A 26,012-nucleotide genomic window follows, 5' to 3' on the forward strand; every position below is an offset into this window, starting at 1 on the left:
AGAATCTAGCAGAAAAGGGTCAAGGCCTTTAAAAACCTAACAGAAAATAATCTGCAACATAATAATTCTATACCCAGCCAAACTATCACTAAGTGAGTACATACTAAATGCATTTTCAAACACATAAGGTCTGCTGCATATCTTCGTTTGCCCCTCCAGATCCACTTTCCACCCTTCTCCATCCTTCTTTGTGCTCTGGGAGGTAGATCTGCATGGACTTCTTTACTTGAATTCTCTTGTCTTCTAGCTTCTGGTTGGGTTTGGCCAACATGAAATACTGACAAGATACTAGGGAGCAGAAAGAGAGAAGTCAGTGCTGTATTCCTTTACTGAAGTCACAGACCTTATTGAGAAATTCTTTCCTATAACTGCAGCTCTCTCTGGATTCTAATAAACACTCCTTCCTCTTTCACCTTTGGGCCTAAATCTTCCTGTTCTTGGTAGCCCTAAATACCATTCACATCTTTGTAAATAGTTCCTTTGTTAAGCTTTCGTCTAGCACTACCTTAAGAAAGCCCCTTTTCCCTTGGCTAGACCCTGGCAGGATACCCAGGTCTCCAAAAATGTATCCATACACCTTTCCTCATAAAAAACTATTCAAGGAAGTTCTCCACTAAAATAAGAGAAGGCAGAAGAATGAGGCAAAGGAAATCCCCAGTACAAGATGACAGCTCTGAATTAGGCACACAGAACTAATCCAAGTTGAAGCAGGTCACCAAAAGGTGACATCTTTAAAAAGATGTCTTTAAGATAAATTGCCTAAATACCTAATGAGAAGACAAGAATTTGAGACTGAATTAGAGGTAAGGGCATAGAAATCTAAGCAAATGAAAAACCAAGACAATTGTTAATTTTGGATGTAACAAAAGCTGGGGAAGAAGAAAAAGTAATCATAGTATAGGAAATAGCTCAATTGTAAATAGCATTTATATAACAAAAATTCCAAGGGACTACTGGATTCTTTTCTTTTATAGACTTTCTTATACAACAAAGGTTCCCTATTCTTGTTATGTAGAAATTTCTGTAGAAGATATTTATCATAATACATCTAAATTTGCCAGGACATTTATTCTAATGTAATTTGACCTGGGCCATTTGGTAGGTTGGAAAGCCAAAATCTCAGTTTATCTACCTTCATCCTGTGGGGTAAATTACTTAATTTCACCGATTCTTTAAAAAGTATGAGGATCGCAAACCATAACATGTAGTGTGCCTGGCACATGATAGGCACTCATAAATGACCACTCTTGTCAGCCATCTTAATGGAACAATTCTGGATAGGGATATTATAAAACCACAAGGAATATAACTTTAACCTCAGTATAAGTGGGTAGTTGGGCATCTAGAAGTCATAGGGCACTAGCAGCCTGATACCAAGTTAATACTTTCCAGCCTAAGGAAGTATAATATGAAACTGACAACTCTATATAGAAACAAAATTGAGGGCGGCCTGGGTGGCTCAGCGGTTTAGCGCAGCCTTCAGTCCAGATCGTGATCCTGGAGACCCGGGATCGAGTCCGGTGTCAGGCTTCCTGCATGGAGCCTGCTTCTCCCTCTGCCTGTGTCTCTGCCTCTCTCTCTGTGTGTCTCTCATGAATAAATAAATATTTTTAAAAAAGAGAAACAAAATTGAGGAAAATAATCCTCTGACAAGAAAAGATGAGAGTAAAATACAGAGAGTAGATCAACTCTCAGAGGGGCCAAGTGCAGTATACAGCTCTCCTTTACAGCAGTGATTTAAACACCCAGTTTCCCCCAGAAGTCCCCGTTCTGCTTGTCAGCATAGAAAGCGTGGGGTCCCAAGACTGAGTTCTGGTTCCTTTTCCAACCATATAAACAAACTAACAAAAAATGGAAGAGTTTTTGCTGCAGGGGTTCATTAGGCCTATCAATTTTAGGGGCTAGTCAGATAGGAATGGTTTGAACGGTAAAGGAAAACATTAGTCTTGAAACATAAGCGTGTACCAAGCAGTCAAGATTTGTCAGTCACTGTTCTAAGCCATTTTACATGAATCATCCCATTGAATCTCCATAAAAATTCTAGGTCCTTTTAACCTCATCTTACAAATAAGGTAGCTGAGACTTGGAGAGGTTAAGGAAATGGCCTATGGTTACTGATAGAGCTTAATTTCAACTCAGATTTGACAGCCTCCAAAGCCTTCTAGGCTTCTAACTGCACTGTTAACGTGTAACAAATACAACCTTTAGCTGTGGATTTTCTCACCAGCCTAACAGCAATGATCAAATCACATATTAGCAAGTGATCTTTAAATATGACAGCAATAATATACAAAGGGCCACACTATTTTAAGAAAAAGCTCTGACAAGATGTACTAGGACAAGCCTTAAAACCATCAACTCTTTCTGGAGGTGGGGCTCAGACATTCAAATCAATTTAATCAGTAAAATCTTGACAGAAAATAAGTTATTTTAGGGCTACTTTAGGTTCTTTTCCACCTGCGCCAGTGTGCGTAGTGCCAACTGTGCCTGCCATAGTAAGTAAGGGCTGAGTAAAAGTCTGTTGCCTGGATGTACAGATAACTCACCTACTGGGTCTTGTCAAATCTCACGCGGAGCATCTCCTACGAAAACATCGAGACTGTTACTAAAGCAAGCCCAGTCAGTACTTTTTCTGCCACCCAGCTACTTAGCGGCCAGTGGAACCTGCTTCACAGGTGGGGCCAGAATGCAAAGTAGAGAGCCCCGGAATCCAGGACCCCAGTCACACTCCGGACTCCCGCTGCACAAAGCCTCTTTTGCGGCGGGGTGGCCCATTTTCATCCTGGCGCGGGTGAAGTGCGGGTGTAGGCGGGTGACCTCCGCTCAGCTCCAATGGGGGCTGGAGCGGGGTGGGGGACGGCAATGATAGTGCAGGAATTCCACGCCGGCTGCGGGGTTTGCAGACCCGACTGAAGAGTGGGAGGGAGCGCTGTTCACGTGACACACCCCAAGCCGCTCTGCTGCAGCCCAGCGCGGCGGGCCGGGTGGCAGGACTCTCGTCTACGCGCCGACTCCTGCAGGAGCCGGGAGGCAGCGCAACCGCCCGCCGCGGGCCCGCGCACGCGCATTGCAGACGCGCGCCCGAGAGACTGCAGCGCACGCGCAGTGCGCCCTCCCCGGTTCCGGCAGTCCCTGCAGGCCCGCGGCTCCGCCCCGCAGACCCCGCCCCGCTCCCGTGTGCCGAATGCTCCATATCCGGGTTCCCGCCGCCGCCGCCGCCGCAGCCGCCGCCGCCGCCGCCGAGCTCATTCAGCTTTGCCGGGAGTGGTGTGATTCCCGACCAAGATGGCGGCCGTGGGGCGAGTCGGCTCCTTCGGTTCCTCACCGCCGGGATTAGCCTCGACTTACGCGGGGGGCCCTTTGGCCAACGACCTCGCCTCGGGCAACGGCGGCGCCGCCGCGGGCGACGACGAGGACGGGCAGAACCTTTGGTAACGGCCCCACCCAGCCCTGGGTCCCCACTGGCACTTCCGGCCCTGCGGACCCCTCGGGATCCCGTGCGGAGGCCCCTGCGTTCCGGGCAGCCCCCGCCCCGCCCCGGCGCGCCGAGCCCGGGTCGGTCCCTCCCGCCGTGGGGCCCTGGTGCCCTGGTGCCCGGCCTCAGCGTGCGCCTTTGCTCCCCGGTAGGTCCTGCATCCTCAGCGAGGTCTCCACCCGCTCGCGCTCCAAGCTCCCCGCGGGGAAGAACGTGCTGCTGCTGGGTGAGTGTTCCCTGCCTCGCCCCGCCCCGCCCCGCGGCGCCCCCACCCAACCCCGGCCCGGGTCAGGGTCAGGGTCCGCCCGCCCCCTGCCCCCTGCCCCCGCCCGCCGGCTCGGCCGCTTTGTGCGGACCGCGGGGCCCGGCCCCGCCCCGCCCTGCCCCGCCCCGCCCCGCCGCCCGACCGGTCGCTGACAGCTGGGGTAGAAGGGGAACGGGGACCCCGGGCCCGGGACCTGCAGGGGGCCCGCCCTCCCCTGCGTGTGGAGGTGGCCCTGGCAGTCTCCCGTGGGAAGGACGAATGCTGTAGCCCATCGGAGAGATTCTGGAGGTTGGGGTTTACCCAGAAAATAAGGACGGTATTTCTTTCATAACAAAAATTGGTAGCGGGAGGCTCGTTGGCAAGAGCTCCGGCGCAAATGGTATGCCATTAATATTTAATAGCTGACTCTGTATAATTGACAGAGAAGCGAGAAATTGAGACCTGGTATTCGTGGTAAACGTTCTTACTTGATTCAGCTTTTTCGGGTACAATGGACTCATGTTGCAAATGCCTTTAACTGTTCCTTATAATTCTGAAATTTGTAAAGGGCAAGAGAACACCTTACTAGTCCAGTCCCTTCCACCAAACGATTGTAATTAGGAGAAATGGTCTAATGTCTCAATTCTCCTGTTCTGTAGCTCCTTTGCTCTCTGGAAGTTATGTATGTTGTTTCTTTACTGATTCTGAGGGTGGGCGTAGAGGACATTGAGGGAGAATAAATCACAGATTCACATTTTTTTCCAGGTTTAGCTCCTGAGTCATTTACAAAAGACATGTCTTTCATATTCTTTAAATGGGAGATACTGACGTCTGGCTTATAAAATGATGTTTAAATTTTAAAGCTTTGGTATTGGTGTCTCAAGACTATTTTTATGTATATCTAAAGAACAGGAAAGGAAACAAAGAAGTCAGATGCTACATGACAGGGTCTACTCTTAATAAAAATGTTTAGATAGAAACAGATTGCTTATTTTTTCCTGAATTTCTGCCAATCTAGGAAATGTGATTCTTGATGTTCTTAATTACACGGAGGTAGTTGGAAAAATTTGCTTTACCTTGTTTTTAATGTGATTGAAGTACCCACTGCATATTAACCTGGGTTCAGTTACGGCCCTATGATCTTAAGTTAGTTTCTCCATCTTTAAAGTGGATATTACAGAAATAATAATGCTCCCTCCTAGAGTTATGGGGTGAACTGAAGGAGATAATACTTACAAAGTGATAACAGCGTGGTGACTTTTTGTGATGGATTTCTCTCAACTGAATTAGAAAATGTTTTATCAGAATTCTCTTTTGGGAAATTGAATTAGTGTCCACATGAGTGATATTTATAGAGCAGAGATGGATTAGGATCCAAATGCAAGGAAAAAAAAATCCTAGAAAATGTTTTAAGTTTACTAATTTAAACAAATTACTATTAATTGCTAAACTAAAGTGGACTTAATGTGACTTCATTGAAGTGGATTATTTTTTAATGACTGTAAGTTAAATAAGACTTCTTTGCAAGTAATGCCATTGTAAGGTTAAGACTCCTGAACTTTGTTTTCGTTTTGTAAGTTCCTCCCAATTAGTCCTGTGCATTAGATCTTTCTTAGATGATTGTTTGTAGTGAAACAAAAGTGACAGTTTTGTTCATTTTTGATGTTCCTAATTTGTGCTGAGGTTGCACCATACTTTTTTTAACCCCTTTTTTAAACTTGCCTTTGACACTGGATCAGTGGATGTGACTGAATGTACTTAGAGGCCCCAGACACTTCTATCCTTCCATACTTAAAGTAGATTAAATTTCTTTTTTTATGAGCTTAATAGTTTGTAGGGTTCCATCTAGTATCAAGTTATACAAATATATATGAAATTTAAATTTTTCTTTGAGTGCTATTGAGATTTTCATCAGAGTGCTTTTCAGTTTTGGAAGAACAGATTTTTATACTGATTACATAAATAGGGTTAATTTTTAAAAATACTTGTAAAGATTTTTTTTTTTTTTTTGTAAAGATTTCTTAAAGACATTTTACCATCACATGTTATAGCAGCATTCACTCTGTGCTAGTGGAGGGAAGAAATATATAAATAGCAATTGTGTTTTTCTTTGTTATGAATTTGAGGGTGCTAAGCAGGAGGATGCTTGGCCCTAATGTGTCTTTCATGAATTATGGTGATTTCTGGAGTCCTATATTTAAAAAATAAGATCTGAGACTGTAACAAGGTTTTACTTTTCTAGAAACAACCTAAGATAGGAACAATGATCAAGCCTTTGTCCCCTAACATAGATCGCAACTTAAGCTTAGCTGGCTACATGGCTTCCCTCTCACTGCCAAAGGGAGAAGAGGATGAGGACCCGCGATGTATATATGTGTATGAGCTATTCTCAAAGCGTTTTCAAATAAACATTGGCTTATCTCTGCTGCCCCCCTTCTTTCACCACCTCCAACTCTGAGAGGTAGATGTTAGCACCAATTTATAGAAGAGATAATGAATTTTAAAGATCTGTTAAGTGAGTTTTCCGAGGTCACACAGCTTAAGACCCTGTGGTCCATGACTCTGGCATGGCTCTCCAGCTTGATCAAAGTCCTTGCAAGGGAGTGAGTGCCCTATATTCTTCCTACTGTGTAACTTTTTAAAAAGGCTATCTTTGAGTAAAAATACTAGTAATTATTTTAAAGTGAAGTCTAAATATTTGTTGGATTCTAGGATGCAGCTTATTGAGAGACATCACTGTGGCCATGTCACTTGTGTTTAAGCAGTCATTTAATCTACCTAGGCCTGACCTGTAGTGAAATTGAGAAACACCTATGACATTAGTGCTTAACTATTTTCTTTCTTGAAAGATTTTGAGAAAGTTCTTCGATAAAGTTTGTTTTTAATATTAAAGGCAAAACTTCTCGTATATATATTTTAAGTAGGACTTAGCTTACATATTGCCCTTTGAAGAACTATTTTTTCGTCTTTACCCTTTATATTTAATCAGCTTTTATGGCAACGATTGTAATTATGTTTTAATCACTGCTTTCTCCATATCTTGGTTAATTTCCTATGTTTTGTTAAGAAAACTCCCTAAGGAAAATAATAGTAGCTAACATTTATAGAGCACTTATATGTACCAGCCGTGTAAGGATTGTTTACAGAATTTGATTATCCCCTTAAAGATCATGAAGCAAACACAGAGTTATTAGTAAGTTGCTGTAGGGTTACACAGCCAGAAAGAGTCAACATCAGGAGTCTTAAGTTGTATAGCCTACCTCCAGAGCCAGTATTCTTTCTTAACCTATACCCTGGACTGTCTCCCTAAAGGGAGAGATCTCTTTGTAAAAAAAGTATTGTGGGGCAGCCCCGGTGGCTCAGCAGTTTAGCGTCACCTTCAGTCCAGGATGTGAATTTGGAGGCCCGGGAGCGAGTCCCACATTGGGCTCCTTGCATGGAGCCTGCTTCTCCCTCTGCCTCTCTCTCTCTGTCTCTCAGGAATAAATAAATAAAATATTTTTTAAAAAGGTATTGTGTTTAATGGTTTATATTAAAGGAATTTTATGTGATTCCCTTGATATATCTGTTTCATTGCAAGATCATTGATTTAGATTAAGTGAATTCATTATTTACTAAGATGCATATATAATCTTGGCCCCCAGCACAGTGCCTGGCTTAATGAAAATTAGTTGGCCCTTTGGTAAATGACATAAACCTCATCTTTCTCATCTATAAGTTAAGATATTTGGATTTAGTGATCTCTGAACTCTGATTCCACATTCTTTAATTTGCTTAAATTCTAAAGCTTGTGGTTATTAAAAATTTATAAAGAAATATTTTGAGCACATATTTCAGATGGACTAAAAGTATTTTCTTGTAGATGTGGGCTGTTTGAATCTACCCAGGGAAGAAATCTAGAGTCTATATTTTTCCCTGAAAGCACTAGTCCAGAATTATGTGCAGCCATCAAAGCTTCACAAAATGCTGGGCATCTTCAGAAAGTATGTTTGAAATAATCTTTCTTATTCAGGAATAAAACTAGCTTCTATTATGCTTGAATTATTGGTAGGAAACCTCAAGATACATAGTGGAACTAGAGATCTATTCACAGAAGTAACTCCAATGTGAGGACTGACATTGAAAACAATGAGACTGTTCATTCAGAGTATTAATTTGTGAGGAACTGGGATCCATGACTTCTGGAAAACACAGATTTTTATCAGTTGAAATATGTTAATGCTGTTTTATTAAATGATTGGTTATGGAAATATGCTATAAGGAGTAGAATGTTACCACATATTGGGTATGGATATGGATGGTATTGGATTGGTAATTTTCAAAGAATTAACAATATTATTTACTGTATGATATGTTACCATATTAAAAATATACCATATGTGAGTGTTTTTGAGACATCAGTGGCATATTGGTGTTTTACAGTGGTTAGAGCCAGTGAAGGACCAGATAGCAAATAATTTAGGTTTTGTGAGCTATATGGTCTCTGTTGTAACTATTCAGCTCTACCTTTATAGCCCCAAAACAGCCATAGACAATACACAGATGAATGGATGTGGCAGTGTTTAATAAAACTTTATTTACCAAAACAGGCAGCAGACCAGATTTCTGTACTCATTTGTGGACCCCTGCTTTAGGGTATCATGGGCATCAATTTTATCAATAAGCACAGATGCCAGTTTAATAGAGTTTTCTGGCTAATGGAATATGATGTTTGGTGCAGGATAGGGGCTCAGTAAATAAATGCTGAATGAATGATGATGAGCTTTCACTTAAAGTGTCATTGTTATTGCGGCTAGAATATAGTCTGAGCATAGGTTTGAGAAGTGTTAAGAGGAGTTCATATATTTCTTCCAGCTCTGAGAGAGAGCTCGAACACAAGTAAACAAGGGCACAGCTTGAGTTAGGAAAAAGAAAAGACCCAGAAAGTAAGTAACCATGGACTAATCTTTTTGGGCCTTATTTTACTTAAAAATAGGGGAGTAGCTTTTTTTTTTTTTTTTAAGATTTTATTTATTTATTCATGAGAGATACAGAGAGAGAGGCAGAGACACAGGCAGAAGGAGAAACAGACTGCATGCAGGGAGCCGGATGTGGGACTCATCCTGGGACTCCAGGATCACGCCCTGGGCCAAAGGCACCAGGGAACCTCTGAGCCACCCAGGGATCCCCGGGAGTAGCTTCTAGAAGGACCTCACACATTATCTCTTTATTCATTTGTTCATCAAATATTTATTAGAATATGCTGTGCATAAAATGGTTTGCTAAATCTTAATCTGTGGAAAACAGAGGTAAGTAGGACTCTGTCCCTGCCCTCTAGGAGCTTATAAATTCTTGGAGGAAAAGACTCCAAGTAGTAAAATCGAATATGTCAGTATGAAATAATTGCTAAATAGGTCACATAAGATTTTGCTGAAAAGGTGGTATCTGAGTAGAATTTTGCTAAGATAGGGAGGAGAACACTGTGGGCTGCAGACTAAGGAAGCATGTTGCAGTAGCCATAAAAACACAGTGGAAAGGCCAAGGCACAAGGCAGCTCAGGTGTGGTAGGATCCTTACCTAGAGGCACCAGGTCTGGGAATTAGCCCTTCCTACCATTTGAAGCTGTGGTATTGTGGGTGAATTACAACCTTCTGATCTGTTAACTAAGATTCTTTCATACTTACTGGGATTAAAAGAACCAAAAAAAATTGTCTTAAATCGCTGTCCTCTCAAAATTGGAAGTCACTATTTTAAATTGTAAAGTAATACATGTTTCTTGTCAGAGTAAGAGAAAATATTATGAAGATAAGAAAATGAAAATAACACATGATCCCACCACCTAGAGACAGCAGTTTTCATTTTCTTTGTGTATATATTTGTTTTTTAAACAAATAGGCTTGTGCCTTTTTTTTTTTTTTTTTAATGTATCAGGGTTGGGTTTTTTTCTTCCCTTTTAATGACTGAATAATATATATAGTTATGACATAATTAAAATCAATGTGTATACAGATTATTATTATTATGTCTAATTTTCCATTTGCCCAGTATTATCTTTGGGATAAATTCCTATAAGTTCAATGGCTGGATCAAAAGTGTATATCTTTAGAGTCTTTCTGTATATTACCAAACAGTCTTTTAGGAAAGTCGTGCCAGTTTACATTCCTACCATTTGTATGTGAGAGTACTTGTTTACTTAGCACCATTAGTAACAGTAAGGATTATGCACTTTAATCTTTACCTATCTGGTAGATAGGTTAACAATTGGCATCCTAATTTAAAGGCAGTTTAACTATAGAATATATACCATATTTGTTGATTAAAAACTATGACTTTAGTGTAACTTTGGCTTACTGGAACATAGGAACTGTTAACCTTTGGGATTAGCATTTATGGCTGTGATGAATGTTTATTGAATTAAACTCAGTGGTTTTCAGTTCATGTCTAGTCAGTCTGTGAGAGTGAGGGAAATTATAAAGGATAAATTCTATTTTTTAATGTGAATTACTGAATGATGATGTTCAAAAGTAGGGCTTTGGCCAACAAATGGGATGGGAACATCATGTGTTATGTGTTCTGCTTTATTATACAGTATGTTCACTTGTACAGAAGAGGTTATTGAGCCCCAGGTCATACAGCTGAACTAGGATTCAAAATTGAGTTTGTCTGACTTTCCACTATGCAGATACTCCTTGATGTATTAGAGGGATGTAGTTTTGAACAACCATGCATACATGTTTACTTAGAACCACTGGGTGCAGGGGCACCTGGGTGGCTCAGTGGTTGAGCGTCTGCCTTCCGTTCAGTTCAGGTCATGATCCCAGGTCAAGCTTCACATTGGGCTCCCGGCAGGGAGCCTACCTCTCCCTCTGCTTATGTCTCTGCCTCTGTGTGTATCTCATGAATAAATAAATTTTAAGAAAAATCTTAAAGAAAAAAAAGAACTACTGGTGCAGATGTTGCAGCTGATTAACAGCCTCTCCCTGTTCTTGCCAGCTGAGGCAAGGGAGGAGATGCTCTTTGAGAAATGGGGAGCAGACCAAAAGACCCCACCCTGCCTGGGTCATCCTGATAACCTATGGAAGGCCACATAGCAGGTTAGCCCAAAAGTAGTTCCAGTAAAGACCCCTCATGGCTCTTGTCACCAGAGCTTTCAGATAAAATAGATTGATTTGTTTTATATCATGCTAGGCCAAATAAAAAATGGCAGCTTCACAATGTTGGTATCTCACTTGGATAAAGAAGGAACATGGAAGGCTAGAATTCTTTCTGTTCTGATTATCATGATGCTGTGTAGGCCATAATGTTTCCAATATAGCTGTGGAGATGTGAATCAAAGCTCTACGTAGAAAGCAGGTATCAGGTACACAAACCTGTGCAAAGCAAGAAGAGTTTCAGCCTTCCACCACAACTGGAGAGGAACCTGGGAGAAAAGGGAGGCAGAGTACCACTTAATTTTACCTTTTGTCATCCCTGTTTATCTTGAATGAAGACTAGAAGCTACTCCAAGTACAATGGCAATGTCTATAGTGTTTAGGAGCATTGCTGGCTTTTAATCCTGACCCTTCTTTAGCAGATTGCTTAATCTTTCAGATTATACTATTTACCTTTTGGGATTATCATGTGGATTATAGGAGATAATGTTTGTGAAACACTTCTAACAATGGCATACACTGGAAGTGTCCAAGATAGCTATTAGTGTTTTGCTTTGACTGCTCATTTTCATGTGATTCTTGTTTTTATGTTATCTTTTTAAAACAGTGTTGATGTCTTATAAAAGAACTTTATTTCGGGGATCCCTGGGTGGCGCAGCGGTTTGGTGCCTGCCTTTGGCCCAGGGCGCAATCCTGGAGACCCGGGATTGAATCCCACATCAGGCTCCCGGTGCATGGAGCCTGCTTCTCCCTCTGCCTGTGTCTCTGCCTCTCTCTCTCTCTGTGACTATCATAAATAAATAAACAAATTAAAAAAAAAAAAAGAACTTTATTTCTTGTGTATCATTAACCGAGAAGTAATGAATTGATAATAGTCATAGAACTTTAAATCCATCACCATAAATTTTGTCTGCTTTTATTCCTCTCTGCTTAGAAGATGGGAAGCAAATGGAAATACTTGACTTGTCCAGGTTCATAGAACTAATTGTGATACTATGACCGTTAGAAATCACATTTTCTGAATCTTCCCATTTCTAAACCTGTTAATTAAATTGTCATTGTGGGACTCCTGGATGGCTCAGTGGTTGAGTGTCTGCCTTTGGCTCAGGGCATGATTCCAGGGTCCTGGGATCGAGTCCTGAGTCGGGCTCCCTGTGAGGAGCCTGCTTCTCCCTCTGCTCCTCTTTCTGTGTCACTCATGAATAAATAAATAAAATCTTTAGAAAAAAAAATTGTCATTGTAAAGTTTTGGACTTTACCTTTGGTGTTGAAGTAGAGATCTGTTGGGATGATAAAACAGTAACATGAGCACATCTTTACCCCTATACTATTTTGATGGAGTTTATATAGTCTTTCTTTTGTAACCAATATGGTTTTCAAATTTGAGCTGAGAAAAAAGTAAGAATTGATAGTTGTTATTGCTTTATGCTAAAACTGAATTCTTTGTGGGGGCACCTGGCTGGCTTAGCTGGTAGAGCATGCAGCTCTCAATCTCAGGGTTGTAGGTTCGAGTTCCACATTGGATGTAGAGATTACCTTAAATCTTTAAAACATTAAAACAAGTTCTTTTAAATGTGTGGATCTTATACTTGGCTTATAGAGAGTGGCTTATTTGAATAGCGCTCACAAATAACTTAAAATACAGACTTATTTGCTGTGAGGAATTTCACTGTAATTGAATCAACAAATCTTTCTTACCTTGGTCCATCTATTAAGGCAGGGTTTGGCCTGTAGACTATTTTTGTATGGCCAGCAAGCCAAGAATGGGGTTTGTTTATTTATATTTTTAAAGATTTGGGGTTAAAAAATCGAAGATAAATATGTGACAGAGACCTTCTGTGAACTGCAAAGCCTAAAATATTTACTTCCTGGTCCTAAAAAGTTTCCCAGCACCTGGATGAGGACATGAAAATGGCCCTATTAGAATATAATATCTAACGAAATATTTCAGTTTGTTTTAAAAACATCTGTAAAATATGTTTAAGAAAATCTAATATAAAATGCAAATTTAGATAAAATATTTAGAGAATAACTTTAATATCATCATTAAAGGGTTCTTTATAGAAGGATTTCCATCTTAGTCTGTTTAAACAGGAACTCTCAGTACTTGTGTTAAGTGTATGTTTACAGATCATTAACTATTTGGCTGGCACACTTAAAGCTAGTATGTCTTTTCACTGCCAGCTGAAGGCCCAGGAACTGAAGATAAAGCTTTCTTATAGTTTATGCATGACAGATAAATTCTTTCAATATTTTTTGAAGCCACACAGGCCTTGTTGCCCTACTTGCCACTTTAAAGATATATTAATTGCATTGAATGAAATATATGTATAGTTATTCTTTTATTCTACTGCTCAAGCCATTAGGCTCTGTGTTTTTTCAAAAATAACTTGGAATTTAGTGATTTTTGTTTCCAGACTGTTTTGGTCATTAGAGATGGTTTTTATTTTTCTCCATGCTCACCATGGTTCTTTGTGGTTTTGATAACGTAAGAGAATTTTAAAATCTCATTCTAGGTGATTCTACGAAGTGTTTATATGATTTTAATCGTTTGTATTATTGGTTGACGTAATGCGCCTTTGTCGTAAAAGTCACCCAAATATTTCTGTATTTCTGGGTTATTGGGTTCTTTTTTTTTTTTTTTTTTTTGCTTTTGTTTGTTTTTGTCTTTGCTGCTTTTATTTATGTATTTGGCATTGAATACTTTTTTTTTTTTAATTTTGCTTTTTCACACCCTTCACCCATCTTCCAATCCCCCCGCAACCACCAATCTGTTCTCTGTATCTGTGAGCTTGGGTTTTTTTGTTTTTTTAGATTCCACACATAAGAGAGATTATACAGCATTTGTCTTTCTCTATCAGACTTATTTCACTTAGTGTAATGCCCCCAGAGTCCATCTATATTGTCACAAATGGCATCATTTCATTCTTTCTTATGGCTGAATAATACTGTGTATCTCACATCTTCATTATCCATTCATCAGTGGACACTTAGGTTGTTTTCTTTGGGCTATTAGAAATAATGCTGCAATGAACATAGGGTACATATATCTTTCAAGTTAATGTTTTCATTTTCTTTGGAAAAGTACCCAGAAGTGAAGTTACTAGATCATATGGTCAAAATATAATTTAAAAAAATTTTTTAGAGATTTTATTTATTTATGAGAGATACAGAGAAGGGGCAGAGACATAGGCATCTGGAGAAGCAGGCTCCCCTTGGGGAGCCTTATGTGGGACTCAGTCCTGGGATCATGTCCTGAGTGGAAGGCAGATGCTCAACTACTGAACCACCCAGGCGTTCCTATGATCAAAATTTTTAATTTTTTGGGAAACCTTACAATGTTTCATCAGTGGCTACACCAGTTTACACTCCCACCAACAAGGCACAAAGGTTTCCTTTTCTCCATATCCTCTCCAATATTTGTTTTTTTCTTGTCTTTTTTTTTTTTTTTTTTTTTTTTATAATAGCCATTCTAACAGGGATTAGGTGATATTTCACTGTGGTCTTGATTTGCATTTCCCTGATGATTAGCGATGTTGAGCATTTACATGTGCCTGTTGGGCATATGTATGTCTTCATTGGAAAAATGTCTTTTCCTGCTTTCTGCCACTTTTTAATTGTACTGTTTGGTTTTTTGCTAGTTGAATTGTATGAATTCTTTTCGTATTTTGCATTTTGACTCCTCATCATATATGTGATTTGCAAATATTTTCTTCCATTCAGTAGGTTGCCTTTTTTATTTTGTTGATGGTTTCCTTTGTCATGCAGATGTTTTTTAGTTTGATGCAGTCCTACTTGTTAATTTTGGAATCAGATTTTTAAAAAATCATTGCCAAGACCTCTGTCAAGGATCTTACCACCTATGTTTACTCCTAAGAACTTTATGTTTCCAGATCTTATGTTCAAGTCTTCAATCCATTTTGAGTTAATTTCTGTGTACAGTATAAGATAGTGGTCTAGTTTTATTTTGTGTATGGCTGTCTAATTTTCCCAACATCATTTATTGAGGATATTATCCTTTATCTATTGTTATTCTTGGCTCCTTTGTTACAAATTAATTGACTATATATGCTTGGGTTCATTTTGGGGCTCTTTGTTGATAAATATGTCTGTTTTTATGCCAATACCATGACTGTTAACTTGTAATAGAATTTGATGCCTCCAGTGTTGTTCTTTCTCAGGATTGCTTTGGCTTATCCAGAGTCTTCTGTGGTTCCATACACGTTTTAGAATTGTGTGTTCTATTTCTGTGAAAAATGCCACTGAAATTTTGATTGGGATTGCATTGAATCTGTAGGTTACTTTGGGTTTGAAGCCACCTAAGCCCCATTGCCCTGCTTGCCACTTTAAAGATATATTAATTGCTTAGAATTAAGGATGTATATAGTCATTTTTCTTTTGTTTTATTTTAGTTTTCAAATATTAGGTTCTGTGTTTTGTTTTCCAAAAATGACTTGAAATTTAGTGACTTTTGTTTCTTGAATGGTTCGGCCACTAAAGATGGTTTTTAAATGTCTGCCAATGCCAAATATAGATATCCTGCAGTTAATATTTTTTAATCCTTTTAATTGCATAATCAAATAAAGAGAAAAAGTTCATAATGGACTTTTTAATATTGCCAAACATAGTTCATCTTGAATGTGGCAAGGAAGCTTTGTATTGATAACTCAGTCCAGTGACTAGAAAGCTTTTCTAAGTTTAGTGAAAGAGTTATGTATTATGAGCTTATACAATTAATCAATTATTGATGAGAGGTAGCCACTTGAGTTTTATAGACATGAGTGGATTTTAATCTATCTTAATATATTGTGGGTAAAGACCCAAGACAAGTGATTATAGATAAGGTATGGTTACAAAAATAGAGGACTGTAGTTGTGATTGAGAGATAATGAACATTGGTAAAGGATATTCTGACTATAGGGTGAGTGCTGTAGGGTAAATGTGTACCTCCCAAATTAATGTGTTGAAATCCCACCCCACAGTGGGATGGCATTAGGAGGTGTGGTCTTTCGTAGATGATTAGGTCATGAGGGCAAAGGCCTCATGAGTGGGATTGGGGCCCTTATAAAAGAAACACCAGAGAGCTCTCTCACCTGTTCTGCCATGTGAGGACACAGGGAGAAGACAGCTGTTTATGAACCTGGAAACAAGCCTTCATTAGATGCCAGATCTGCCAGTGCCTTCATGAACTTCTCAGCCTCCAGAACTGTGAGAAATAAATTATCTTGTTTAAAAGCCACTTAGCCTATGATATTTTTGTTATAACAGCCTAAAGAGACTAAGACAACATGGTTTCTTTCTTTGTTGAGCAAGCAAGGAGAGAGCCTGTTAAGAATAGGATAATTTCTTACCTGCAAGTATCCTAAAAGCAAGGACTTTATACCCTGTTTCTATTAAGAGAACTTGCCTAAAGAATATTTGTTGAATGAAGGGGGACAGACTTGGCAGACTTACGTTCTGCCGAAGGAAACCCATAAATGACCTGACACACTACAGTAAAGTGTCTTTAGAGTTCAGTGTGTTGGTGTATGAGGGAGAGCTCTTAACCAGACTTGTGGAGGCAAAGAACACTTGCTAGAGGAAACTAAAATGAGACCAGGATAAACTGGGGTTCTCCCACATGTGAGGAGAAGGGGGAAATATTCCAGAAAGAAATGACAGCATGTGAAGACTCAGAATTGAGAGAGAGCACCTTCTCTAGTGTTATGCAAGAAGTTGTGAATGGCTGGAGCCTAGTATGTGGATTGTGGGATATGGTAGGAGAGAAGCAGAAAAATTAGGTGGCTTTTGTAAGGAACGTTGGGCTTTATAGTTTGTGCTTTGTGGCAAGAGCAGCAGGAAGATCCTGAGGGTTTTTCCTGACATCTTAGGAAACCTCTAAACATGTCGAAGGAATTTTAGAGTGAATACTCATATACCTAAACCTAGACTCTGCCATTAACACTTAACTGTATTTATTTTATCACATAAGCTTTTCACTGTTCCACCTGTATTTTTATGCATTACAAAGTAAGTTGCTGATACTAGTTTACTTCACTCTAAGTACTTGAGCTTTTGTGTATCATTAACTAGAATACCTTGAAGGGTCTTAAGAGGAAAAGTAGCATGAGGAGATTGTTTCAGGAAGATCACTCAGCTGCAGGATTGGGAGTAGATTGGAGTGTGGTATGAATTTTCATGAATGTTCATTTTTGAGTAGCATGTTTATATACTAAGAAGAGAATCAGGCAGAAGCCATGGGTAAAATGCCTAATGACATAAAAAGAGAAAAAAAATAGTCTAAAAAATAATGTGATTAGAAGATGTATATAAAAGTTGAACAAGACTACATCTTTGTAATACCAACAGCATTTTTCACAGAATTAGAATAAACAATCCTAAAATTTGTATGGAACCACAAAAGACCTTGAAAAGCCAAAGGAATCTTGAAAAAGAAAAACAATGAGGCATCACAATTCCAGACTTCAAGTTATATTACAAAGCTGTAGTAATCAAGATAGTATGATACTGGCACAAAAATAGGCACATAGACCAATGAACAGAATAGGATACCGAGAAATAAACCTACACCAATATAGTCAATTAATCTTCTACGAAGCAGGAAAGACTATCCAATGGGAAGAAAGACAGTCTCTTCAACAAATGGTATTGGGAAAACTGGACAGCAACATGCGAAAGAATGAAACTTGATCATCCCCTTTACACCATACACCAGAACTCACAATGGGTTGAAGACCTAAATGATGTGAGTCCTGAAACCATAAAAATCCTGGAACAGAGCACAGGCAGTAATGTCTCTGACATTGGCCATAACAGCATTTTTCTAGATATATTTCCTAAAGCAAGGGAAGTAAACAAAAGTAAACTTTTGGGACTGGATCAAAGTAAGAAGCTTCTGCATGTTGAAGGAAATAATCAACAAAACTAAAAGGCAGCCTATCAGATGGGAGGAGATATTTGCAAATGACCTATCTGGCAAAGGGTTGGTATCTACAATATAAAAAGAACTGATACAACTCAACATTTAAAAACCAAATAATCCAATTGAAAAATGGGCAGAAAAAAAAAAAAAGGCCAAAAGACATAAACAGACATTTCTCCAAGGAAGACCTACAAATGGCCAAAAGACACATGATTGATCATCAGGGAAGTGCAAATCAATACTGTAATGAGATATCACTCCATACCTGTCAGAATGGCTGCAGTCAACAATGCAAGAAACAAGTATTGGCAAGGAGGTAGAGAAAAAGGAACCCTCTTGTGCTGTTGGTGGGAATGCAAACAGCCACTGTGGAAAACAGTATGAAGGTTCTTCAAAAAGTTAAAAATGTAATTGCACTACTGGGTGAGTATTTACCCAAAAACACAAAAGCATTAATTCAAAGGGGTACAGACATCCCTATGTTTATTCTAGCATTATTTACAATAGTCAAACTATGGAAGCAGGTTAATGCCTGTCAATAGATGAAAGGATAATGAAGATATGGTGTGTGTATATATATATATATATATGTGTGTGTGTGTGTGTGTGTGTGTGTATATATATACATATATATATACACACACAATGGAATATTATTCAGCCATAAAAGAATGAAATCTTGCCATCTGCAACAACATGGGTGGAGCTAGAGAGTATAATGCTAATTAGCAAAATAAGAGAAAGACAAATACTATATTTCATTCATTCATATGTGGAATTGAAGAATCCAAATAAGGAAAGGAAAAAAGACAAAGCAAGAAACTCTGCTTATGTCTCTGCCTCTCTCTGTGCCACTCATGAATAAATAAAATCTTTTTAAAAAATAAAACCTTATAAGAAAAGAAAAAATGGGGAAGTGGGTGTGGGGATGGGCTAAACAGGTGATGGGCATTAAGGAGGTGCATGTTGTAATAAGCACTGGGTATTACATGTGAGTGAGGAATTGCTAAATTCTCCTAAAACTGATACTATACTATATGCTAACTTGAAGTTAAATAAAATCTTGGAAGACAAAAAGAATCGCATCTTTGTAAATACCTCGGATAAGAAGTGTTTCCTAGGGGTGGCCTGTGGTCTATTAAATGTCTGCCTTCGGCTCAGGTCATGATCTCAGGAATTGAGCCCTGCGTTGGGCTCCCTGCTCTGCGTAGAGCCTGCTTCTGCTTCTCCTCCCTCAGCCTGCTGCTCCCTCTGCTTGTACTCTCTCTGTCAAATAAATAAAATCTTAAAAAAAAAAAAAAAGTATTTCCTATAAATAGTAGGTAACAAATGAGATTTTGTCTACAGAATATGTCTTCATTGACCTCTCAGATGTTTTTTGAAACAGGTCTATTTTCAGATGTTTCCATTTGCCATTAAGACAAATCATGTCAGAGTTCACTTAGGTGTAGAAAAAAATGACAGCTGCAGAAAATGGTCATTTTAATGAAGGCTTAAGACTTATGAAAAGAAGAATTGGGCTTAAAATAAATATGTCAATTTTCAACCAACCCTAACTTCCAAATGTTGTTAAAGTTGGAGAGAAGAGTAGTTGATAGCTTTGTTCCCAGAAAATTTTGTTTCAGTTAGCAAAGTGCTTCAGACATCTTAAGAATCTTCTCTGTGCCAAGCACTATGTTAGAATATTCTTGGGAATAAGATATTCTTCTGTTTTTGCCTTCATTCCATTTTTTCCCGAGAGCAAATGATAGTCACACTCTTGAGAAGGTTGATTTGGATTCTCTTGCAAGACTTGGATTATTGCCATGCTCCCACAATCTTTGTGACTAGTCTCAATTTTCTCATCTCTAAGTAGAGAGGATTTCATTAGATTTCTTTACAGCCTGTGTCTATGATATATTATTTATTCTCAGTGTGAACACTTCCATTTTGTTACCAGAAGTGAGAAATTTGAAATCGCAGGATGGGAAAAAATCTCTATCGTATTTACCATATTACATTTATTTGACAGTATACTGTTTTTCAAAATCCGTGTTGTAACATTTATCTTAAAATGGCGTTTCCAAGGTGCTAAATATTAAGAGGCACAGCTATCAGCGTCTGAATTTTCAGAAGTTACTAGCATAATAAAACAAACTTTATTCCCAGTTCTTAGAGGTAAAATTGAGAAAATAGGAACATAACCACCTATCACTCAGAGACAGCCCACAGAGAAGAATGCATTAAGTCATTTTCTTTTTCTTCTGAAAATAGCAATGACCCCTGGAAGCAGGAATATCTTTTTCTTTCATGAGTCATAATGCAAAAATAATAAACAATATTGTTTTAATGGCTCTAAAATAGCAGCACTGTTGAATATTGGAAAGAGTATGCTTTGAGCTTAAATGTATATAAATTTAGAACTTGGCCTTGTCATTTCCTACCTGTGAAACTTTGAGTAAGATACTTACCTTTAGGAGTTCTGAGCTCCAGTATCATCATCTACCATTATGGAAGATAATCACCATTCCCCATTACAGTCATGATTATGTTAGAATTACTGTTGCTGGAATGCATGCAGCAGGCACTCTGGAAATGCTTGCTGCTCCTGCAGGAAGTTACTGATGATTCCATCTGACTCTGTGGGCAAAGGGAGCAGTTACAGTACTTTATTTTTTGTTATATGGAAACACATTGATAGACTTGAAATTTTATCCTTTTTCTATCCTAACTTCTTAGGCTGTTGTATTTCAAACCCATTAATACACAATAAAGTTTTAAAATACTCCCAAACAGGGTAAGGGAAAAAACTTATATCCTTCATTCAGGGATTTGTGAAATGCATTAATATTTTGGCATGACTTTTGTTGTTTGAGACCAGATGTATCAGTGGCTGTCCTGTAAGAAGCTTATGAATGTGCACGTCACTATGGAAACTACAGAGTTAACATGCACTGTAGTCACCGGTGCTTTCTGGACACTGGGGATATAGCAGTAAACAAAACACAAAAATGCCTGTTCCTCTAGAGCTTTTGAGGGTAGGGGATGACTAAGTAAAATACATACTGTATTAGTAATTTCAATGGAGAAAAGTAAGAGGCATTGGAATATTGGGAGGTTGTAATTTTATTTATTTTTAAAATATTTTATTCATGAGGCAGAGACACAGGCAGAGGGAAAAGCAAGCTCCCCATGAGGAGCCCAATACAGGACCCTGGGATCACACCCTGAGCCAAAGACAGACACTCAATCACTGAGCCACCCAGATGCCCAGGCGGTTGTGATTTTAAATGAGGTGGTTAGGAATGGCCTTCCCAAGGAAGTGATAATTGAGAAAAGGTAAAAGTTTAGACAACCTAGAGATTTCTGAAGAGAGACTGTTCTAGGCAGAGGAAACAAGCATGTAGAAAGGCTTTGAGGTTACATTAATCATTATATAAGCAAAAGTTTAGGGGAAGGTGGCAAGAGAATGATACTGGTTTTGTGCATATTGAAATCTGAGGTATTTATGGGACATCCAAGTAGTGATGACCAGTAATCAGTTCAGGAGAGGCCGAAGCTGGAAGGAAATCTGTGGGTCACCATGGGGTATTGAAGTTGTACATGGAGCTGCTTCTGGAATTATGTTCAGAGTGAGAAGAGTAGAAGGCTGAGAAAGGAACCCTGGGAAACGGAGACATTGGGTGGGGATGGAAGAGCAGCCTGCAAGGAAGACTCAGGACCAGCCACCTCAGAGGTCAGGTCGGGTAGGAGAGAGCAGTGTTACTGAAGCAGTGGTGAGGGGAGGGCCTTTTAACTTCAGTGTCTTCCTCCTCCTCTCTCTCTGCCAACTCCCAACTAAGTCAGCCTGGAGCATAGCAGTTCCCACCACTAGCTAATACCTACCTCATTTCTTGCTAGGACTCCATTAATATCTAGTTACCTAGTTTCCTTACTCTTAACCTTACCCTTGTCAGGCAGCCTTCTGCACTTCTGCCACAACAGTCTATCTGAAATACTCAACGCTGCCGGAGGCTCCCCATTATCCTCAAGATAAAATCTGACCTTCCCAGCCTGGCATAAGATGCCCTTCATGATCTGGCATGCCGTACTTGTTCTTACTTTCTGCTCCTTTTTCCTGACATCCTCAAGTTCATGCATTCAAATTATTTGTCCTTTGTAGAAGGACACTTCTTTGCCTCCAGGCCTCTATAATGCTTTCCTTACTACCTGGAATGACTAAGTGTCCATGGCTCATTAAACACCACAAGATTTGGCTAAAGTATTACCCACCGTCTCTACAAAGCCCTTTCTGACTTCTAGACAAAACCAGGATATTCTCTTAGGGCTGGCTTCCTGGTTTGTAGCATATCTCTAGTGTAGTCCTAATGACAGTATCTTGGAATTATCTCCTGTTTGTTTTCTCTCTCCAGCTTATGAGCATCTTAGAGGATAGTGGCTTGGAGAATAAGTATCTTTGTATTCCTAGTGTTTAGTGTAGTAAATGTCCAATGCAATGGTTCTCAAAGTGTGGTACCTACCTTAGCAGCATCAGCAACACCAGTTACTTGTTAGAAATGCAGATTCTTGGACCCTACCCCAAACTTATTGAATCAGAAATCCAGGAGGGGAAGCCCAGCAATATGTGGTGGTTTTTTTTTTTTTTTTTTAATATTTATTTATTCATGAGAAACAGAGAGAAAGGCAGGGACACACAGGCAGAGGGAGAGAAGCAGGGAACCTGATGCGGGACTTGATCCCAGGACTCCAGGATCACGCCCTGGGCCAAAGGCAGGCGCTAAATCACTGAGCCACCTAGGGATCCCAGCAATATGTGTTTAATAAGCCCCCCAGGTGAGTGTGGTACCTTTGAGAACCATTAGTCCAGTGAAATGAGTGATGGACATTGTCTCAGGAATAAACTCTGGTCTCATAAGTAGGAGAAAATCCTTCAGCTTCAGTTCTTAGAAAAAGGAAACAGTCATGCTCTACTGATGGCTACAAGAACTTAAAATACAGCATATATAGTTAAGATTGACTTTTTTTGATGTCATGAATTTTGGTTCAAAGTGTATTTGGAGCATATCGATTTAAACCTTTATAATTAGAATTAGATGAATTAAAAAGAAGACACAAACTTGTTATTTAAACACTCCATATTTTTTAAATTTAAAATTCAATTAGCCAACATATATTACAGCATTAGTTTCAGATGTAGAGTTCAGCAATTCATCAGTAGAATATAATACCCAGTATTCATCACACGTGCCTTCCTTAATGCCCATCACCCAGTAATCCCATGCCTCTACCCTACCCAAGCAACCTTCAGTTTGTTTCCTGGAGTTAAGAGTCTCTCATGGTTTGTTCCCCTCTCTGATTACTTTCCATTCAGTTTTCCCTTCCTTCTCCTATGATCCTCTGCGCTAAAGAACCACTTCATAATATTACCAACAGAGATAACCAAATCAGTGACTATTTCTAGGTGATATTACTGTGGTTTGGATTCTTTTGCTTATGCTTATCCACAAGTATGTTTTTTTAATTCAGAAACCTTTATATTTAAGTCATTTGAAATATTAAAAAGAAGTTGAAATAAATCCATCTGATTTTGGGTGTTTTTTAAGATATCTTTTTATTTTCTAACATCCAAAATAGGAATTAAGGAGAAAAGATAAATTCTGCGTTTTATATATATATATTTTTTTAATTTTTATTTATTTATTTTTATTTTGATAGTCACAGAGAGAGAGAGAGAGGCAGAGACATAGGCAGAGGGAGAAACAGGCTCCATGCACCCGGAGCCCGATGTGGGATTTGATCCCGGGTCTCCAGGATCACGCCCTGGGCCAAAGGCAGGCGCCAAACCGCTGCGCCACCCAGGGATCCCAATTCTGCGTTATATTAAATGAAATTTTATCTGACTACCACCTATTTTTGTGGATGCGTACGCACTATAAAAAATTCTCATTGAACATTTCATTGCTAATTTAAGCTTCTATAATATGTAACATTGTTTCTGTGGGATAATCAGTTTTAAGTTGGTGTGAATTTCACTTATAGGACTCCTTTCAGGAAAGTAGCCTGTCCTAAGAGAAATCTTTTTTTTTTTTTTTTCCATAAGAGAAATCTTGATTCTTTTCTTTCTAGTTCTAGAATGAACTCAGATTTTTTTTTAATTGATAAATTTTGGGGGTTTTATTTTTTAGGGAGAGAGTACATATGCACAAGTGGTGTTGGGGGGAGGTGGTGCAGGGGGAAATGGAGAGAGAGAATGGTAAGCAGATTCCACGTTCAAAACTGAGCCAAAATTAAGAGTCAGACACACAACTGAGTCTCCCAGGTGTCCCAATAAACTGTTTTTTAGAGCAGTTTTAGGTTCACAGCAAAATTGAGTGGGAAATGCAGAGAATTTCTGAATATCCCGTCCCCACATCTATACAACCTCCCCTTGACCTTGACACATTGTTATCCCCCAAAGTCCATTGTTTATGTGAGGGTTCATTGTTGGTGTTGTACATTATATGGGTTTTGACAAATCTATAATGACACGTAGCTGCCATTGCAGTATCATTCAGAATAGTTTCATTGCCCTAAAAATTCTGTGCTCTGCCTATTCAGGCTCTTTTTTTTTTTTTTTTTTTTTATTCAGGCTCTTTAAAAAGAAGTTTTCACAGATCTCAACACACGGTGATTTAAATTATTGTGTCCAGTGCTCTTGCATATGAGAGAACTAGATATAAATGCTTTAAATTCTTTTTGTTTATAGTTCTTGAACAACTACTTGAAAACATAAATGCCATAAAAATTATAGGGTTGATAAAAATCAAATTAGCAATCAGTATAACAAATGATGTTTTGCTGAAATTGAATGCCAGTATTAGGTTTAATAGGAGCACTTACATATTTTTCACTGGTTTACTTTATTATTTCCATTTTAAGCATGGTAGATCATCATGGGAATAATCATTGTTGTTATAGATATTAGTATTTTCAACCCAATCTGTTCTTTTGTTGGACTATTTTAATGGTACACTGCAAAAATAGCAATGAAAAAATATTTATTTAATGACAAGTTCTTTATTGCCAGTTTAAGGTGATATTTATTGCTATGAAGTGTTTGGAAATGGTTCATAAAAAGTAGTCTGGCCAGTACAACTGAATATAGTACTAACCAGTCTGGGATATTTTTTTTTTTTAGTTTGACAGGTGTGTGTGTCCTCTCTCTTCTCCATTCTATCTGCATTACTTGGCTTCAGCTTGTCACTAATAGGATTATAAATACGTATGCAGAAGTGAGTACAGCAATCTTGTGGCAGCATTTACATATAAAGATGGTCATTCAGAAGATCTGAGATATACATAAATTTTTTTAAGTTTAACCTGAAAATTAAAACAACTTTTAAATTTTCAGAGAACTCATGAATGAATATTCTCCAGGAATAAGTCCTTAGATCTAAGAAACTCATCTTTATTATAAGTACTATTAAAATTATATTTCTAATAATTAAGTTCATGAGACAATAATACATAGTATTTAAATAGATTTACAATATTTTAAAAAGCCACACCAAAACATTGAATAGCTAGCCTAGTTTTAAACTTTTTTTTTTTTTTTTAGTTTTAAACTTTTTAAGCTTGTTCCAAGTGTAAGTCACATAATTTTTTGCTATCAATGTTATTAAGTTCTTTATTTTAATTCAAACAGTATTAACATACTGTTATATTAGTTTATTAGTGTTAGTTTATATTAGTGTTAGTTTATATTAGTGTTAATTGGTGTTAGTTTATATTAGTGTTATATTAGTTTCAGATGTATAATAGAGTGATTCAGCAATTCTGTACATTACTCAGTGCTCATCATGATAAATGTGCACTCTTAATCCCCTTCATCTATTTCACGCGTCCTCCCTACCTCCCCTCTGATAACCACCTGTTTGTTCTCTATAGTTAAGAATCTGTTTCTTGCTTTCTCTCTCTCTTTTTTTCCTTTGCTAATTTGGATTCTTAAATTCTACATATGAATGAAATTGTATGGTATTTGTCTTTCTCTGACTTATTTTGCCTAGCATTATACTCTCTAGATCCATCCACATTGTTGCAGATGGCAAGATCTTCTTTTATGGTTGAATACAATTCCACTGTATGTATATATGTACCACATCTTCTTTATCCACTCATCAATGGGCACTTGGGCTGCTTCCATAGTTTGACTATTGTAAGTAATGCTGCAATAAACATAGGGGCGTCTGTATCCCTTTGAATTAATGCTTTTGTATTTTTCGG

At 38.6% G+C, this 26,012-nt stretch overlaps 1 protein-coding gene across 1 annotated transcript in view; it reads left to right on the plus strand.

Moving 5' to 3' along the window:
* The first annotated feature begins 3,145 nt into the window (after positions 1–3,145).
* The window catches only part of DYNC1LI1 (dynein cytoplasmic 1 light intermediate chain 1), a 47,274-nt gene continuing 24,407 nt past the window's right edge, over positions 3,146–26,012 (plus strand). Inside the window, exons 1-2 of the mRNA XM_041734201.1 lie at positions 3,146–3,431; positions 3,628–3,701. Of these exons, the coding sequence (XP_041590135.1) occupies positions 3,286–3,431; positions 3,628–3,701 (220 nt within the window). The 5' untranslated portion in view covers positions 3,146–3,285. The remainder of the gene's footprint in view (positions 3,432–3,627; positions 3,702–26,012) is intronic.

The sequence above is a fragment of the Vulpes lagopus genome, chromosome 19 (genome assembly GCF_018345385.1).
Source record: "Vulpes lagopus strain Blue_001 chromosome 19, ASM1834538v1, whole genome shotgun sequence".
Classification (NCBI taxonomy): domain Eukaryota; kingdom Metazoa; phylum Chordata; class Mammalia; order Carnivora; family Canidae; genus Vulpes; species Vulpes lagopus.